This window comes from Aegilops tauschii, chromosome 7 (assembly GCF_002575655.3).
Source record: "Aegilops tauschii subsp. strangulata cultivar AL8/78 chromosome 7, Aet v6.0, whole genome shotgun sequence".
In the NCBI taxonomy this organism is placed as follows: Eukaryota; Viridiplantae; Streptophyta; class Magnoliopsida; order Poales; family Poaceae; genus Aegilops; species Aegilops tauschii.
Genome location: NC_053041.3, coordinates 537,934,556 through 537,953,708, shown reverse-complemented (window position 1 = coordinate 537,953,708; position 19,153 = coordinate 537,934,556). Strand labels below are relative to the sequence as shown.

At 42.9% G+C, this 19,153-nt stretch overlaps 1 protein-coding gene across 4 annotated transcripts; it reads right to left on the bottom strand.

Moving 5' to 3' along the window:
- Positions 1-8,315: 8,315 nt before the first annotated feature.
- On the bottom strand, positions 8,316-15,786 carry LOC109751841 (uncharacterized). 4 transcript variants are annotated; one of them, XM_045230894.2, is made up of 5 exons: positions 14,887-15,786; positions 13,735-14,065; positions 13,451-13,588; positions 8,693-9,580; positions 8,316-8,585 (listed from the first exon to the last, which is right to left on the bottom strand). In XM_045230894.2, the coding sequence occupies exons 4-5, from the start codon at positions 9,564-9,566 to the stop codon at positions 8,539-8,541; spliced, it is 921 nt and encodes a 306-aa protein (XP_045086829.1). In that variant the 5' UTR covers positions 9,567-9,580; positions 13,451-13,588; positions 13,735-14,065; positions 14,887-15,786; the 3' UTR covers positions 8,316-8,538. The 4 variants fall into 4 exon arrangements, with proteins under 4 accessions (XP_045086829.1, XP_045086830.1, XP_073361141.1 ...); XM_045230895.2 differs by having other exon boundaries at positions 13,735-13,856; XM_073505040.1 differs by having other exon boundaries at positions 13,735-13,856; positions 15,613-15,715.
- Between the last annotated feature and the right edge of the window lie 3,367 nt (positions 15,787-19,153).

The following is a 19,153-nucleotide window of genomic DNA, read 5'->3' as shown; positions in this document are numbered from 1 at the left end:
AATGCAAGATATGTGCTAACTTCTTAAATAATTAACAAATTGTTATTTTCTATTTTGATTCCTTACTGCTTTGCGATTCAAATCTTGGATGCGGCCATAACATGGGTACGTCACATGCGCCCCAATCCAGATGTCGGGCCGACGGGATGATCTATCTAGAGAGAGCATCAGTTAGTGGTGTGCTAGTCAGAGAAGGAAGCTTTCCAAGTTGTACCCGTGATCTACAGAACAAAACATATGGTAGTATTCATGGCGAAAAGTACCTTTCCCATGATATGGTAAGTCACACTAGTCTAAGTCAATTTCTAAATGGTACAAAACTAATTATGTCTTAAATGCAGGTTTCTCTTCCTATGAATATGAAGAAATGCATAGGTACATGGCGATTGTCAATGCCAAAAAAAGGGCAGTGCAAGTTGTATATTTGATGCCATCAACAACAAAACAGTTTAAGAAAGCCCACCCGGAACTAGAAAACATGATAAGTTTTTTCAATGCTTAGTACATACATACCGAGAGTTAATTTTCATATTATATGTCTTATACTTCTTAACTTATTACAGCTCATGCAACTCCATATGGAAGTAGCATATCGGCATGGTTGCCGAAAAGTCGATACTTGGCCGGATTTCGGCATCAATACTTGGACAGTTCAAGTTATCAAAATATAACACAACAAAAAGATAGGTACTGTACACAACATTTAAAACCACAAATTTAGTATTCTTAGTAAAAATATTTATAAGAATCCATATGATTGCAATATGTCATGTGAGCTTTTTCGGTAAAGAACATGGAAAAGTTCACATGTGACAACCTAGATGGAGCCTACACAGCATTACGATGTCCACACTTATTTTAACCACACCATTCACATTGTCAACTGTGAGACCAAGTCAACCTATTACGCAGGACGACATCCCCGGGTTCAGGAAACAACTCACTGTCCTCCTAGTGGAATCTCCACTGAACATGAAAGGATGGCAAAACGACGAGGACTAGAAGATAATCAAAGTCACAAATGAAGGATGAAGAGAGTTGAAAGTTGTCAGAATTTGCTAGTTTTTCTAGAATAAAAATTGGATTAAGATTTGTTTAAAATTTACGCTCATATTTTTTAAGTTGTGATTGAAATTTAGAAAGTTTTAAAATTTATTTTGTGTTTATTATGATAATCAATTAAAACGAATACATGTGTAATTGCATGGTGGAGCAGCTGAGAACTATGCTTTGCAAAATTGCAAAGAGAGAACATAAGAGGAATCTACGAGTTAATTTCAGCAATTAAATTGCAGCTTGCCGCTTGGAAAAAGAAGGAAGATGGGGAATTTATGCCTCTGTATTTTAGGAGTTTATTTTAACCAGGTGGTACTAATACTCTTTTAGGAAAATATGTGAGTTTTATAACATGCTAAACACCATATATAACAAACTTTTTGCCTTTTATAGCGGCCAGCTCGCCTAGTTTTTACATGAAGGGTGCGAGTTTGAGGCATCCCTAAGGCACCTCCTCTATTTTCTATAAGCATTGCATAACGCATAAAAAAATGTTCAGTTTTTGAAAACAGGGGAATCAATGTGGATAATCGAGGTGATAGTTCGCGTGCCGTAACACTAGACGATAGTTGTTATGTGAAAATGCAGGCATACGAGCTCAGTTTGACAATATATGACCTTTCAAATTTTTAACAAATGTTTTTATGAACGATACAAGAACATTTGGGGCTCACCGAAACTTCCGGTAAACCAGGAAAAAATAAACGCCGTGCAAAGCATTCAAATCAATTTTCCTAACAAAATATGTAAATTATAGAATATGTTTTATGGAACTTTGTATTAATGCAGTTGCTTGCGCCTGGACGGCATTACTTCGGTTCCGTCTAAGTGCACTGTACTTTTATGTTTGTATTTTCTTCCTTTGCCACAGACAGGTGAGACCCACATGCAGACATGGAGCGTCGACCAGCCGGCGTGTAAAGTTTAACGGAGAGTTAACGGCAAATGAAGGAATGCAGGCTCCCGTCCGCTCCCTCCCGCTAGGGTTCCGCCGCCGCCGCCGGCCGCCGGCTCGCGCGCCCCGGCCCTCCCCGCCCCCCCCCCCCCCCTCTTCCACCTCCCCATCCCATTCCCGCCCCTACGCCGCCTCCCCGGGAGGTGGCCGGGGCGGCGCGCCCCTCCTCTTCCCTCGGCCGCTACCCCCGTGAGCTCTCCCCCGCCGCCGCCGCCGGCGGGTGCCCGGCGCTGGCCCGGGTGCTGCCGGCGGCAGCGGGCCCTTCTGTACCCGCGCGTTCGTCTCCCTCCCGGGGCTGGTGACGGCGGCGGTGATGCTCAGCTGGGCGGCGGCCCGGCGACCCGGCAGCGGTCGCCGGCGGTAGGCGCGGTGGCGGTGCTGCCATTGGCAGCAGGGCGGCGTGGTGGCGTGCGGTGGCCGGCGGCGCGTCCCCAGCCCAGATCTGGGCCCTCCCGGCCCCATCTGGGTCCTAGCGGGCCGGTCCCTGGCGTGGCTTCGTCGTCGTCTGTGTGGTGAGGAGGAGGAGCGGCTCGGATGGGGGGCGGCGATGTCGATGGCGTGCCTGCTGCAGCGCGATGGCAGGAGCTTTCCAGGAATGGAGTTCCCGGCCGGGCCTGTGGGCACATGGGCCTGGTAGGCTCCTGCTAGTGTGTCCGGTCGGTTACCGTCGTTGACGGTGGAGGTTGTGCCCTCCCGCGTGCCGACGGTGCTTTGGAATACAAAGCGGGGGAAACCCTTTTTCTCAAATGAAGGAATGCACTCAAACAAACATACCCGAAACACAAGTTGTATGGCCGATTCGTGTCAATTTTTAAGTTTATGTATGAATCTGTACGTCTAGTGAAAGTTTATGTATTAAATGTGTAATTAACGTCTAGTATGAATCTATCAGGGTCATGTGCATCCTGCTATAATACAGTAGTCCAGAGACAAATTTAGGCAATCTCCCATAATAATCTACAATCCTCCAAGTTGAGATGGTTCAAAGTGGCAACTGACCATTTCCCCTCCAAGCAGAGATTTTCATCATATAGGAAGAAACACAAGATAGCAAAAAAAAGAAAAAAAACATTTACCTTATCCTACACATCCTGTAGCAAAAGTGTGCCATGAAGTCTTGAATTTCGGAGGCAAATGGAACATTACAGTGAATACCTAGGTACTTTCTTCTTAGATACTGTAAGTCAAACAAAAGCACAAACACTTAATCGCAATGTACTCACTGTATCAAACTTTCCATTTACCTAATTTTACATCTACCAAATTGGCTCAAGCATATAAGAAGCATGAAATTCTCATATAGAACAACAATCAGAGAGAGTAATTTTCTATTTCAACAATGCTCTGCTAGTTCTCGAAATCGTAGTCATTTAACTTTGAGCCAATACACAAGTCACAAACATACTGACATGGAAAATCAAGATGCCTTGCATGTCGGCAGCGGCTGGAATCCTAGAGAGTGGGCAGGGCGGCCAGCCGCCATGGCCTCGCCTGCCCAGCATGACCAGCCTCTGTAGCAGACGAGCAGTAGACGTCGGTTCCGAGGCCCTGCACCTAGCCAGCCCAGCTGTCCTCGCCGGGGGTGGCGGCGACGATCTAGTTCCCGGTGAGCGAGAAGCGCTGCTTTAAATCGGTGATGCGGCCAAGCCGGGTTCAAGCGACGCGTGCTGCCGGAGTGGAGGTCGGCGCACAGCTCCGGCCTAGGGCGCAGGCAGGGACCTCCGTGGAGAAGACGTGGTGAGGGCACTGGCGGGTGAGCGTCGGCCGGTCCCGGAGCACGACAGCGTCCCTAGGGATCAGTGGCGTCGGGTCCTCCTCGAGCGCCTCGTGCATGGAGGAAGAGGAGGGAGGGCAGCGCAGCGTAGGTGGAGTGGAAGAGGGGCCTAGCTCGGCAGCCTCCTGATCCACCATAGATGGCAGGCGCACGCCGGCCATGGCCGGAACCCTAGTTTTTTTTCCTACTGAACGCGGTGGGGAAGGTAATGGGAGGGCAAGGACGGGGTGGGCTAGTTCGACACGACAGAAACCTGCGCATGCATGCTATACCCAACCGTTCACTGTTACGATTTGACGGCCCATATGTAACACAGGGTATCATAAAAGAGCTCGTACATATCTCCGATCATGGGATCTATGAACTATTTTCAGCCGATCCAAAATACGCACATCTGTTGAACGAAAGCTCAAAATCGGAAAGGAAAAGAAGCTAAAGAGGCACGAGAAGCAATTGAGCGCACCTTCCTCCTTACGTAGTCCATTGGTTCCGCGGCCGAACGACCATCGTTAGCCATCAAAATCTTGCCGATAGCGCTGAGGTCGTAGTTGAACGTAGCCCTGATAACAGAGCGCGGGATCAGCATGAGCATCTGGGATAGTTGAAGGCCATGACCTCCTTGCTGCTTTTGCTTGGAGTGGCGGCTGCCATCGGCGGAGGTGGAGGCAGCGGAGGAGGAGGCGGAGGCGGAGAAGATGGGAAAATAAATTCTGAGATCGGGTCCATCCCAACTCCAATCTTAAAGCACGCAACCCCACTGCCGCTCTGTTTCCGATCCCAGCTGCTCAATCCCGCTCCTTCATTTTACGTTTCCATTGCTCCACGATCAGATACGTATAACAGCTGCAAGGAAAAAAAAGATCAGATACGTAACTCCTGCCTCCTGGTGCCCTCGTGTCCATGGCGGCCGCGACGAAGGACTTCGTCGGCGGCGGCCGCGCGGCATCCGGGTAGAACCACCTCTGGTCCATACCGGCCGCGCGGAAGGGTCTCGACTTCTCGTCCATGGCGACCGCGTTGAAGGATGTGAAGAACACATCACTCCAACTTGGGGTGGGCGTTCACGAAGATACACTCTGGTGTGATAGATTCTTTGGATCGGAGTAGGCTAGTAGATCCGGTGAACCTACCTTGTCCGGCAGTAGATGAACTCGAGCCGGAGGCCATCGTGGTGCTGGGGCGCACGGCGATGGCGGAGAGTGGGCGAGGTGGTGGAACTTCCCGTGAGCACCGCGCTAACCCTAAATCGGTAGGGATTGTAGGTGGGGATTGTGGCAGCGATTAACCTCGTAAGTCGTGCCCCGGCCCCCACCTCTGTTTATATAGCGCGGGTCACAGGGGCCCATCAACCATGGTTTGGTTGGGCGCCCCCGATCAGGGCGCGAGTCAAACCCGTTCGACCCGTTGGGTTCGAACGGGAGAGAGATCAACCTAACATTCTCCCCCTTGATCTCAACTTTACTTTTAACTTTATACTTTCTAGTTTATTTGTTTCATCACATATTGGTACATAGAGCATGTTTCATCGTCACGACTTAATTGCCGTTAGAATCATACAGCTACAACATACGTTATGTTCAGAAACAAATTCTGTTCCTTTTGGGCCTATCCAGGAATCATAAGGCTTTCCCTTAAACCCATGCCGGCTAAGTGTTCCTTGAACACATTGGGTGGTAAGCCTTTCGTTAGCGGATCCGCAAGCATATCCTTTGTCCTTATATGCTCGAGACTTATAGTTTGATCCTGGATTTTATCTTTCACAACATAAGACCTTATCTCTATTGTTTTGGCAGCATTACTCGACTTGTTGTTGTGAGCGTAAAATACCGCGGGCTGGTTGTCGCAGTACATCTTTAGTGCTTTGTGAATACAATCTACCACTTTCAAGTCGGGTACAAATTTCTTTAGCCATATCGCCTGCCCCGTGGCTTCGAAGCATGCTACGAATTCTGCATACATCGTAGATGATGCAACTATCGACTGTTTGGAGCTTTTCCACGAAATAGCTCCCCCAGCGAGGGTGAATATGTATCCTGACGTGGATTTTCTATCATCTATGTCCCCCGCAAAATCTGCGTCTGAATACCCTTTTATCTCTAGGGAATCACTTCTCCTGTATATTAGCATGTAGTCCTTCGTGCCTTGCGCATAACGCAATGCTTTCTTTACCATCTTCTAGTGCTCTAGGCCTGGATTCTCTTGATATCTACCGAGTACCCCGGTGATAAAAGCTAAGTCAGGGCGAGTTCACACTTGTGCATACTGTAAGCTGCCAACTGCCGAAGCATATGGTACTGCTTTCATTTGATCGATCTCATACTGGTTCTTGGGACATTGGAATTTCCCAAAACTATCGCCCTTGACTATTGGAGCAGGTGTGGCTTTACTCGCATGCATATTATACTTTTTAAGAACCTTTTCTAAATATGCTTGCTGAGATAGTCCTAAGACTTCATTGTTCCTATCTCGGTGAATTTCTATGCTCAAAACATATGATGCTTCACCAAGATCTGTTATGTCAAAATTTGAGGATAAGTATTTCTTTGTTTCTTGTAGTAGACTAACATCACTACTAGCAAGCAGGATATCATCCACATACAAGATTAGGAAAATATATTTCCCATTTTTAAACATTGCATAAATGCAATTATCCTCAATATTTTCTTTAAATCCAAAACTTTTAATCGTTTGATTAAACTTTAGATACCACTGCCGAGAGGCTTGTCTTAATCCGTAAATGGATTTCTTTAGGCGGCATCCCATATTTTCCTTGCCTTCCATGATAAAACCCTTGGGTTGTTTCATGTAGACCTTTTCTTTTAAATCACCATTCAGAAATGCCGTCTTAACATCCATTTGATGTAACTCTAAATCAAAATGAGCAACTAATGCCATTATGATTCTGAAGGAATCCTTACATGAGACTGGAGAAAATGTCTCATTGTAATCTATCCCTTCTCTTTGTGTAAATCCTTTTGCCACGAGTCGTGCTTTATACTTTTCTATATTCCCTTTAGAGTCATACTTAATTTTGTAGACCCATTTACAGCCTACTGTTTTGGCTCCTTTGGGAATTTCCTCTAAGTCCCAAACATCTTTGGAACTCATCGATTTCATCTCGTCTTCCATTGCCTTCATCCACTTCGATGAATGAGGGCTTCTCATGGCTTTTTCATATGAGGTGGGATCTTTTTCCATATGAACCATTTCTCTGTTATAAACTTTAAAGTCGGTAGAAATAGCTGACTTCCTTGGTCTTGTAGACCTTCTAAGGGCCTCAGTTTCTGGCACATTTTGTGCCTCAACTTCTAGCACTTCTTCTAAAATTTGCTATTGCACCTCCCTTTCATGCTCAACAACGGGTTCAGTCGGCTCCTGACGGACAGGTTTCAGGTCTTCCCCCATAGCTGTCATGGGTGGAGTTGCAACTGGTAGTGAGAAAAATGGCTCCTGAATCATCGGATTAGGTGCATGCACCCTCTTCTCCTCAAGATCAATTTTCCGAGCTACCAAGCTCCCCCTCATCATTTCGTCCTCTAAGAAGACTGCATGCCTCGTTTCTACAAACTTTGTATATCTGTCAGGGCAGTAGAAACGAAAACCTTTTGATCTGTCTGGATAGCCAATGAAGTGGCAACTTAATGTTTTGGGATCTAACTTTGTAATGTTTGGATTAAACATTTTGGCCTCAGCAGGGCACCCCCACACCCTGAAGTGTTGTAGGGAGGGCATCCTTCCTGTCCATAGCTCGTACGGTGTTTTGGGCACCGACTTGCTTGGTACTCTATTGAGAATGTGAATGGCGGTTTTAAGCACCTCCATCCATAATCCCAATGGCAAGTTGGAATAACTCATCATGCTGCGCACCATATCCATAAGGGTACAGTTGCGCCTTTCAGCTACTCCATTTTGCTGAGGCTCGCCCGGCATTGAATACTGGGCTACTATGCCAGTCTCCTGCAAGAACTTCGCAAAAGGTCCAGGGACTTGGCCATATGGAGTGTGTCGACCGTAGTACTCTCCCCCACGGTCGGACCTTACTATCTTTATTATTTTATCGTGCTGATTTTCAACTTCAGCTTTGAATATTTTAAATTTATCCAACGCTTCCGATCTTTCTTTGATTGGATAAATATAACCATAGCGAGAGTAATCATCTGTGAATGTTATGAACGAGTCATATCCATCCACACTTTTCACCGGAAATGGTCCACAAATATCAGTGTGAATGATTTCTAGTGTGCCTGTGCTATGGATTGCACCTTTTTTGATTTGTTTTACGTACTTTCCTTTAATGCAATCTATGCATTGTTCTAAGTCTGAAAATTCTAACGGAGGAAGAATTTCACTTTTGACTAATCTTTCTATTCTCCCCTTCGAAATATGGCCCAAGCGACAGTGCCATAATTTCGATGAGTCAAATGTTCTTTTTCTTTTCTTTTGTTCTTTATTCGACGCAAAAACATGTTCTTTCACATTGCAAACGGAATAAACTTTTTCACGAAGTGATAACAAATAAAGCTCATCATGTAGTAAAGCATCACCCACATAAGCATTATTTAACCAAATGGCACACTTGCCATGTCCAAAATAACACTCATAATTATCTTTGTCCAAGCAAGAAACACTTATTAAGTTTCTATGACATGATGGAACAAATAAAACATCTCTAAGTAGAAGATTGAATCCATCAGCTAACTCCAAGGAGATATCACCGACAGCTTCAACTTCTACTTCAACTCCGTTCGCCACTTCAATGCGTCTTTCGCTTTTTAGTGTAGTCCGCGTCGAATGGAATCCCTGTAAAGAATTTGCAACATGAACAGTTGCTCCTGAGTCAATCCACCAAGTGGATTTTGAAAACTGTGCATACAGGGATTCATTTACAAATGAAACTATATTGTTACCTCTTTTTGCCATGATCGACTTTAGCCAAACAGGACAGTCTTTCTTGTAATGCCCGGTCTTCTTACAGTGGAGACAAGTGTCTTTGTCCACTGAGAAAGGTTGTTGCTGACGCTGATGCTGATAGGAAACTTTTCCTTGTGGCTTTGAAGGAGAACTTTTGTTGTTTTGATTGTAATTCTTTCTTTTGTGACCCTGCACATAGTTGAGTGTACCACCATGTGAGGCTTTGAGTCTCTCCTCTTCTTGAACACACATTGCTATTGTCTTTTCAACGTCCCATGTTCCAGGTGACATATTATAGTTCACAACAAAAGCTTCAAACTCCTTGGGTAGTGAAGCCATGACAAGGTGGACCAGGAGCGCTGGTTTGATCTCCAGATCCGCATCCATGGGCTTAAGCTTTGCTGCCATATTGCTCATCCTGAGGATGTGCTCTCTTATGCCATGACTACCACCTGTGTATTTTTCTGTCACCAGTTGCTCTAACACCTGGGTGGCATATATCTTTGAAGAGCCAGTGAACTGGTTCTTTATCTTTGAGAGCAACTCCCCTGCGGAAGTGCACTCTGCAATGGAGCCCACAATGGCGCTCTCAATGGTGTTCTTTATAAAGGCCATGCATTTTTTATTTGCATTGACCCACTTTTGATTATCTATGAGGTAGGACTGCTCCAAAGGAGCATAGTCCCCTTTCTTTTTAGCCCATGCAGCATCATCATCAGTGGCCTCTCTTACTGGCTCTGTGGGTCTGACCGGCTGTGGTTTCTCCACAACCCAGTCAAGATCAGCACAAACAAACGCCAGTTCAACTTTCTTCCTCCACTCAGTGTGGTTGTCACCTCTGAGTGTCGGAACTTCTTTTAGGCAACTCATCAAGTGAAAGCCTCCTGAAATCACAATTTAAGTGACATCAATATAACAATAATATGCATTAATCTAACGTTGGTCAAATTAAACATATAATTGTCTATGCAATTAAATCTATATTACCGTTGGGCAAAAATTAGAAATAAATGCACCTTTAAATTTCAATAATAAAACATGATCATGTTATTAACAACGTTGGTCATAAAAATAACATAATCATATTCATTTTAATAATCACTTTAACATGCTCTTAAAAACTTAATACTATGTAAACTTTTATTTTCTTTGTAAAAGAGCATTAATTATTTACGCAGCGGAAAAACATGAATAAAAATTCACGAACTTTTTACTTTTTACAGAAACTTTTCTATGACCGAATATAAAATCATGAACTTTATTAATTTTCTTTATAAAATTCATGAACATTTATTTTCTAAAAAATTTCTTTTTGCATTTTCAGAGACTTTTTCTGTGTTTGTTTCTTTGTACCGAAATCAACTAGCCCGATCTGGCTGATACCATTGATAGATTCTTTGGATCGGAGTAGGCTAGTAGATCCGGTGAACCTACCTTGTCCGGCAGTGGATGAACTTGAGCCGGAGGCCATCGTGGTGCTGGGGCGCACGGCGATGGCGGAGAGTGGGCGAGGTGGTGGAACTTCCCGTGAGCACCGCGCTAACCCTAGATCGGTAGGGATTGTAGGTGGGGATTGTGGCAGCGATTAACCTCGTAAGTCGTGCCCCGGCCCCCACCTCTGTTTATATAGCGCGGGTCACAGGGGCCCACCAACCATGGTTTGGTTGGACGCCCCCGATCAGGGTGCGAGTCAAGGGCCCGTTCGACCCGTTGGGTTCGAACGGGAGAGAGATCAACCTAACATGGTGATCTGCGGCCGGACAGGCTCTCCGCTAGGTTCTATTTAAAAAAATAAACATCATTTATCTCATCATCATTGGTACTCCTTCGGTTTCCTTTTAGTTTCCATATAAAATTTGTCTGAAGTCAAACTTTGGAAATTTTGAACAACTTTATAGGGAAAAAAAATCAACATTTACGTTACAAAATGCATATGTTTATTAGATAAAATTTAATTTCATTAGATGCATCATGAAATTAAATTTCATACTATATAACTTAAACTGTGCCCTCAGCAGAACCTATTGTACTTCCTCTTGTGAGACTTGGGTGTGTGTGTTTGGACTAGTCCGTGTATGTGTGCTCTTGGACGGTTTGCTTTATTTATAAAGCGGGGCGAAAGCCTTTTTGGTATATAACTTAAGCATTGTAGACAATGCTGATATTTTTTTCAATATATAAATTTGGTCAAACTTTGTATAAAAGACCAAGTGCATGTCCAGAATGATAGTAAAGTATATTTTGAGAATCCTTTTGTTAACGGACCGTTAAAACAGGATGGCAACCTTGAAATATATGAACATGGTACCTTTATGACAAAGATTGTCAAAAACTATGTGAAGCATGACATGGTAACATCCATATACATAATTTTCATGTTTTGTGTTCCATACATTGTTATTCATAGTTTAACTGATTGTCTTTTATAGATTGAACTTCCAATAAATATGAATAACACACATTGGTATTTAGCTGTTGCGAATGCAAAAGAGTGAGATTCAAGTACTCGACTCATTGTGTTACGAGTTTGACTAAGATGATCTCACTATTACGGTTAGTTACTACATCATTTATTATCCTTTATTATATGAAATTTCGCTTGTGTGTATTAAATCTGATCATTAATTAATTTTCAGCTATGAGAACTAAAATATCACTTGGACATGCTTGAAAGTTAAAACTTCATTAGCCATAATTGGAAAGACTTAGATGTTACTAAATAGAATATTACAGAACAATTACGAAAGCCAATTCAAAAAGATATGATATAAAGCTTCACATGTGTTCTATACCAATATACGTAATAATTGATGTGTAATAATTTTGTTTTAATTATACAGTTCATCTCGTGGTCTACTAATGCTTAAATTCATGGAATATTGGACTGGATATGCACTATCCGGTCCGATTATACATGTATATATCGCTTTTGTTTGATAAACATATATGATTTGTTCAATAATATACTAATAATTGTTGGTGTTACATAGGAAATTATCACTTCGTTTAGGTATAAAGTTAGCGAGTATATACTATTATGTTGGAAAACAAACACCGGAGCCACGGTTACAATGATTGAACAAATTGGCGATGACATTGATGGATATCCTAATGATGTTGAAATGTTGGAAAGTCCATATCATACAAAAACATAAAAAGCAATAAGCACATTATTTGTCGAAAATAAATACAGATCACTAATATATGTTCTTTCTAACATGAGCTTAGATGAGTTAGTAGGTGGACTTTGTAGCTACATCAAATCAATCAATTCTATAGATATTTTAGAGTGATTCATTTCAAATTAGTAGTGCAATAGACAACAAACATAAACATTATCTTATTTTTTTCATGAGTTTGGGGCAAGTCCAAAACCTTGGGGACTACAAAATCAAGGTTTTGCCTTGTCCCAAACTCATAAGAAAATAAGATAATGTGTGTTGTCAATTGCACCACTAATTTGAAATAACTTACAATAAAATCTTTATAGAATCGATTGATTTGATGTAGCTACAAAGTTTACCTAGTAACTCATGTAAGCTCGTGTTTGAAAGAACAAATATTAGTGATTGGTATTTATTTTCATAGATAATGAGATTATTGCTTTTGATTTTTATTTTATCAAATGGACTTTCCAACATTTCATTAGGATCTCCCTCAATGTCATCATCACTTTGTTCAATCATTGTAGTCATTGCCACGGTGTTTGTTTTTAACATAATAGTATGCTGGCTAACTAATACCTAAAAGAATTAATAATTTCCTATGCAACACCAACAATTATTAGTATATCATAAAAATGAACATATCATCAACTATATATATTTCTCAAACAAAAGAGATATATACATGTGTAATCGGATAAGATAGTGCATATCTGGTCTAATATTGCACGAATTTAAGCATAATAGACCATGGGGTGAACTGTATAATTAAAAAAATGAGTACCCTAGATAGATCACAATACTACTTATAATAGTATAGAACATATGTGTTGCTTTATACTTGTGTTTTTGAATTGGCTTCCATAGTTGTTTTGTAATCTTCCATTTAGTAACATCGAAGTCTTTCCAATTGTGGCTTATCAAGTTAATATTGTCCAATTGATATTGTAATCCTTGTAGCTGAAATATGTGATCGGAAATAATACACATAAGCGAAGGATCAGTTTATGATGTAGTAACCAACCGTAATAGTGAGATCATCTCGGTCTAACCTGAAACACAATGAGTCTAGCATTTTAATCTCACAATTTTTCGCGTTCACAACAGTTAAATAGCAATGTGTGTTGTTCATATTTATTGAAAGTTTTCATTCTATAATCAAGATTATTAGTAAAATTATTAATAAATATGTATTAAACCCAGAACATATTGATTAAGGATATGGATGTTACCATGTCATGCTTCACATAAGTTTTTGACAATCTTTTTCAAGATTATTAGTAAAATTACTAATAAATATGTATTAAACCCAGAACATATTAATTAAGGATATGGATGTTACCATGTCATGCTTCACAAGTTTTTGACAATCTTTTTCATAAAGGTACCATCTTCATGTATTCCAAGGTTGATCTCCCTTTTTAACGGTGCGGTAACAAAGGGATTCTGAAATACTTTACTATCATTTTGAACATGTACTTGGTCCTCTATACAACATACATATGTGTTGATTACGTAAAAAGATTTTGAAAAAGACATTACTAGTGGATATCAATAATTGGACTTCTCCTTGTAAGTAAGGGTACTTACATCATCGTTTAGCCACCCCTTTTTCATCTAGCGATGCTTTTTGACAGATATTTCATCTATCTTCACCAGTAATTGTTTTTTCAAAAAATGTTTCCATTGCTATATGAGCACATACATCATGGTTGGTCAGTGCATAATCTGCAAAAGGTAAAATAATTTGAAAGAATATTGAATAAATCCATGTGTAAATATGGATTAACCGTGCACATACAGAAATAATAATATTAAATAACAAAAAGGCATTTAAGACGCTAGATACAAAAGTACACGTCATAAACAATTACCTATTGGGAAGTAGTTGTATGTTTCATCAACTTTTATTTCTTCATATTCCTCTGGTTGCTTTATCATCATCGAATAAACTTGTCTTTCATGCATACATTCAGAAACCGGAGGTGATGTCGATCTGGTTGGTAACGGAGGTCATCGCAATGGATCAACATCTATTTAATACCAGAGTAATCGATTCAAAACATTCAAAAACCAAAAGATAATGTTGAGATGGTTGGTGGCGTAGGTGATGGCTCCAAAACATCCGACTCAGAAAATTTGGCTTTTTTAAGGTCGGTTATCAAAATCCACAACAATGGTCAAGTCAGCGCTGTCATTCATTTTCTGCAATAACAACCAAAATAATATTTTATATTGTGCGAAGGTGCAATCAACATGGAGTTCAACCAAACAGGGAGAAATTATAATAATATGTAAATAGTGGGTGTGTCCAGCTATTCATTATGACAGAAATCAGCTACTAATCAATAGAAGCTACTTATAGGCTGCATAAGCTACTGGATTTTTGGATTTCAACAGAGGGGGCCTAAAGTTGGCACACTGCCTAAATAATTACTCTGACCTCGAATGACACCCACGAGCAAATCTGGAACTAATTGCAAGATGCAACAATGCGAGCATGGTGTATGTTTTACTGTAAAGGAAAGAGAATAAAAATATACAAAAGAGCGATGACCAGCCGTTGCTGGACTTAGAGTCCAACTGATATACGGGTTGATCTGCTCCATCGGATATAATTCGTACGTGAATTGTTGTACGTATAGCATGGTTCTTTCTCCAGCGAAACTACTACACGTACGAACATGACTTGTCCGATTTGGTACGATGCAACATCCAGCCGTTGCTGGACTTAGAGTCCAACTGATATACAGGTTGATTTGCTCCATCGGATATAATTCGTATGTGAATTGTCGTACGTATAGCATGGTTCTTTCTCCAGATATTGGAACTACCAGCCGCCACTATGAAGTAGTACTCTCTAGTGTGTATGAGGCCTAAAGAGTGCAGACTGTCCGTATACGGGCAAGGTAATGATGATGATGATGATGGCAGCTATGGTTGCAGAGTGCAGACACGCAGCAAAAATCATGTGCTCTTCAAAACGACAGAACCGAATTTAGCTTGGCACGAGAGATCAGGCGTACCTCAGATGGAGCACGGGCGGTCCGGCGATGTTGGTAGAACCGCGAGATTTTACGACGGCATCATGTCCGCATATGGAGCACGGCGTCCGGCGGAGTTGATAGAACGGCGAGATTGCAGACCGCGAGATTGGATGCTTCCGTAGAGGGCTCGAGGCCTATTTATGTGGCAAAAGGAGGGCGATTCATGGGGAGTCAGGCAAGGCCGTGTATCCGAGCAAGTCTCCTCCACGCACGGGTCCGACCGGGATACGTCGCTACAGCCGCCTCTCCCCTGCTGCCGCTGACGAGAGCCGGTAAGAGGAGGAAGCAGAAGGTGAATTCTACTGCAACATCCGTGACTACTTCTGTAAGCGTGGGAGATCCACAGTAGAAAAAACCTGCAGACTTATGCGGAGTTTACAATATGATTCGTCACTGTTTGATTCATATTGGGTGTCCATCTATTCATATTGTAAACAGGGAGAAAATTTAAGTGTCTTTGTGTAATGTAAAGTAGGATTCGTCACTTAAATTTTGATCAGGCGCACAGCCAAGCAAAATTTAATCAAATGTGACTGGCCTATACGTGGGTTCTCGTGGGTACTGGCCAAATCAGAGCGCGCCTTTCTCCAGTTTGGCCTTGCAAAGTGTGCGGATCTGTGATGTAGCAGTCAGGAGAGGAAGCAACCATGGTGTATCTGAAACTTTTTGCAGGTAACAGTGGGAGAAGGGAGAAGAAGAAGAAACCTTGCTACCATGTTGGGGAGACTGAACCATGGCAATCAGAGCTGACCACGCATCTCCTTCCTCATACACACTTGTAAGGTAGCTGCGCATCTGTATTGCATTCTGTACAGCAAGAGATTAAGTTATTTTCCTTCTACAAATCTGTGCTATGTGGGACGTTGTTGTTTACCGAAACTGTTGCGGTTGCCTAGTATACCGTCATCACTTTCAGCAACTTCACCTATATCACCTTTGAACCATTCAAACGAGCCGCTTGTTCCATGGTAACCCAACAGAAGTATGCTCGGTTTGGCCCGTTGCCCTTGAAGGTGCTGCCTAACTCGTCGTCATCCATGCTTTGCTGCTCCTGTTGAATCCAGTTTAGGCATTGTGCATCTCTACTCATGTATGAGAAAGAACTTTCAGTCATTACGTTCCCTTATTGGACTTCATGTTGTTCAGGACATCCTTCGGTATGCTGACCAAAGGAGTTGTGCCAATTCCGAGACCGATAAGCAGAAGGGTGTCCTATTTCTTGTAATTTTGAGTTGGTGCACCAAAAGGGCCATCAGAAAAGATCTTGGGAAATTTAGATGAAGACAGCCAAGTCACCAAGGTTAGTGAGGAGGAGCGAGTGCAACGCCATAGGTTCATATTTTCTCCATTTGCCTGTGCTTTTTTATACTGATTTATTGTATCAAAACTATCCAGTAGTCAATTAACGATAACACATGTTTTCTGTGTCTTGCATATTTGTGAGGAGAGGCCAACTGTATGTGTGATTTATGAGCATGCACTGATACAATGCCAGCTTGATTGCCATTACTTTCTGGTAGAGTTCTTATCAGCTGAACACTGCTCCCGATTAGGACTTGACGAGACGACGGCACAGGACGGTGTAACAAGACAATGTACTGCGAGAGTATTTCACAAATCACAACCTATGAAGAAGACTATGCACTACTACCCCTAATAATGATGGCTTAATGATGTTAGTAGCACTGGCTACACATGTCTGCAATAAGAGAACTTAAGCCTCACGGTGCGTTGAGCTTGTAGTTGCCACTCTCAATGGTTTCATTGACCTTATACATATCAACCACTTAATCAGTTTGATTCATTTTGGTTCATGACAACCGGTCTATAAGCTTGGGTCATGTAGTCCATCAATTAAATGTATTATATTAGCATGTTTAATTATTAAGTGCAACAAACATCTGTATTATTGATTTGAATTAACAACGAGGGTTGTATATTATGGGTATTATGTTATGGGTCACTCAATTTGAAGAGCATAATTTTATTACCCCGTTGCAACACATGTGCTCCTTTCCTAGTAGTATTCTAAAGAGATGTGCTCCATCTATTATCATTCCTATAAGACCAAATGTAGAGTTGTCTATCATTTGGAAGACTCAATTCACAGAAGAAGAAATCAATATAAATTATTTTTTCCAACCCGAGAGTTGATTTGTTAGAGTGGGACATGGAGTTTGTGAGCATGAGCTCACATGCACCATTCGGAACAGTAACAAAAAAGTGTAAAAAAATAAAAATTCTGAATTTTTTTGGCAACAAACATTCATGTATATTCCACAAGCATGCAGATTTTCGTGATGGAATGACATTCGTGGAGATCTGGGCAAAAAGAAAAACCAATGCTCCAAAACATTTTTTTAGAATAACACACCCGAGCTTTAATAATCAATCATAGAGTTTACATATACCACGGGGGCTCAAGCAACTAGACATGCCTATCTGGTGATAAAACTAGAGTTTTCTCCTATATTGTGAGCATCCACTTTTTTTTCTGAAACTGGATGAGCATCCACATTTGACCCATGACGTTCATGGCGGAAGGGGGTTACCCCTGCACCATCTTCCATAGCTCTAATTTCCTTGATGATCAGTCCATGTTGACCTCCTTTTTCCTCATGGATGTCCTGCACTATGCCAGTACAATCTGAAGTGACCACTCCCACGCTCACTTGAAGATCCTATAACAAACACATAGCCTCGTGACAAGCAATGGCTTCAACACAGGTTGTGATGGTGTTACGGTGAAGGGTGTCGTACCTCTCTGGTTGTCAGCCTGAGTAGGCCGGCCCGAGGCCTCCAAGGCCGGTTTCACCATGGGTCGTCATGCTGGCCCATGGGACTTATAGAAGGAAAACTCTTGAAGCCTTGTTGCTCAGGATAAGGAAGCCAAAGACATGGCGGACTCCCCTCCACCAACATAGCCGACTAGGTTCATGTAACTCTAGGGGCCCCGATATCTTATATAAGACTAATACATGTACTTTGTACACCGTAATCACAATAGGGTTTTACCTCGTAAGGAGGGCCTGAACCTAGGTAAATATGCATGTCTCATGTTTCCCCTCTGATTTACTCACCTCACCGGGATACCCTATCTAGGGATCTGAGGGAATCAGCTCCGACAGTGGTGGCCATGCAGGTCCCGCATGGTGAACTCAGTGCTAAGATGGGATTGGTAGCCGACGACGACACGATCTACACGTCGGGTTAGATCTTCATTCGGCGCCATGACCTTTGTCGCCGACTCAACCAGCCGCTTGGGCCAAGTCGAGAGCTGTGCCCCAGGACAGATCGTTCGATTAAGCAATCTGGAGTACACCGCAGATTCACGCAACGAGCTCCTTCTCCAAGGTCTGACGTCATGTGAGGCCTAGGAGCAGCATGCGAAATTTTTTGGCCCACCCACAACCCACTTAATCACCAACATTGAATATCTCACCACCATCCTCGAGGCAAATGAGGAGTTGGATGTTCATGACGAGGAGATGTGCGAGTCGACTGACAGCCAACCGCGAGCCATGCTGCCTATCGGCACGTGGCAGGCGACCTCGGTCCAGTCCTACTATATCGTAGACACGCCAGATCCAAGCCAAGAGGAAAGCAGTGAGGTGTAAGAATTCAGTGATAGGGATATTGAAGCGCTTGATGGAGCGATCCTAGAAGAGAAGAGCAAGATGCAGTCCGGGTGGAAGTCTTGTCGTCTCATCAAGGTTTCCAAGGAGAAGATATGCTTGGAGAGGAGGGCGGCGGGCCTGGACGCAGCGAGGAGTTCTTCCGGTCTTGCCATCCCATCGAAAAGACCATGTCGGCAGAGGACAAGGCCTTCCTAAAGGGCAAAAAACACATATTTGACCTGTTGGTGAAATCAATTCACGATCTGAACTGTCCTTGAAAAAAATCATAAACTTACCGTTTTGTGTGGCGCCTGACAGCTAGGCGCCACACTATACTGTGCAGCACCAGGCTCTTGGGCGCCACACGCCGGGCCAGCGTGGCAGCCCGGGGCCAGGCGCGACCCCACATCCAGCCGTGCAGCGCCTAAGGCATAGGCACCACACATGTAATATGCAGCGCCTAAGGTCTAGGCGCCACACATGTAATGTGCAGCCCGGTCCTTTAGGCGCTGCACTTTCTGTGCGTCACTTAGGCTGCCCCCACCCCTCCCCCCCACCCCACCCACACCCGAAACTAAGCACCCCCCCCCCTCTCCCCCTCTCCCCCCTGCCAAATCATTCTCAAATCT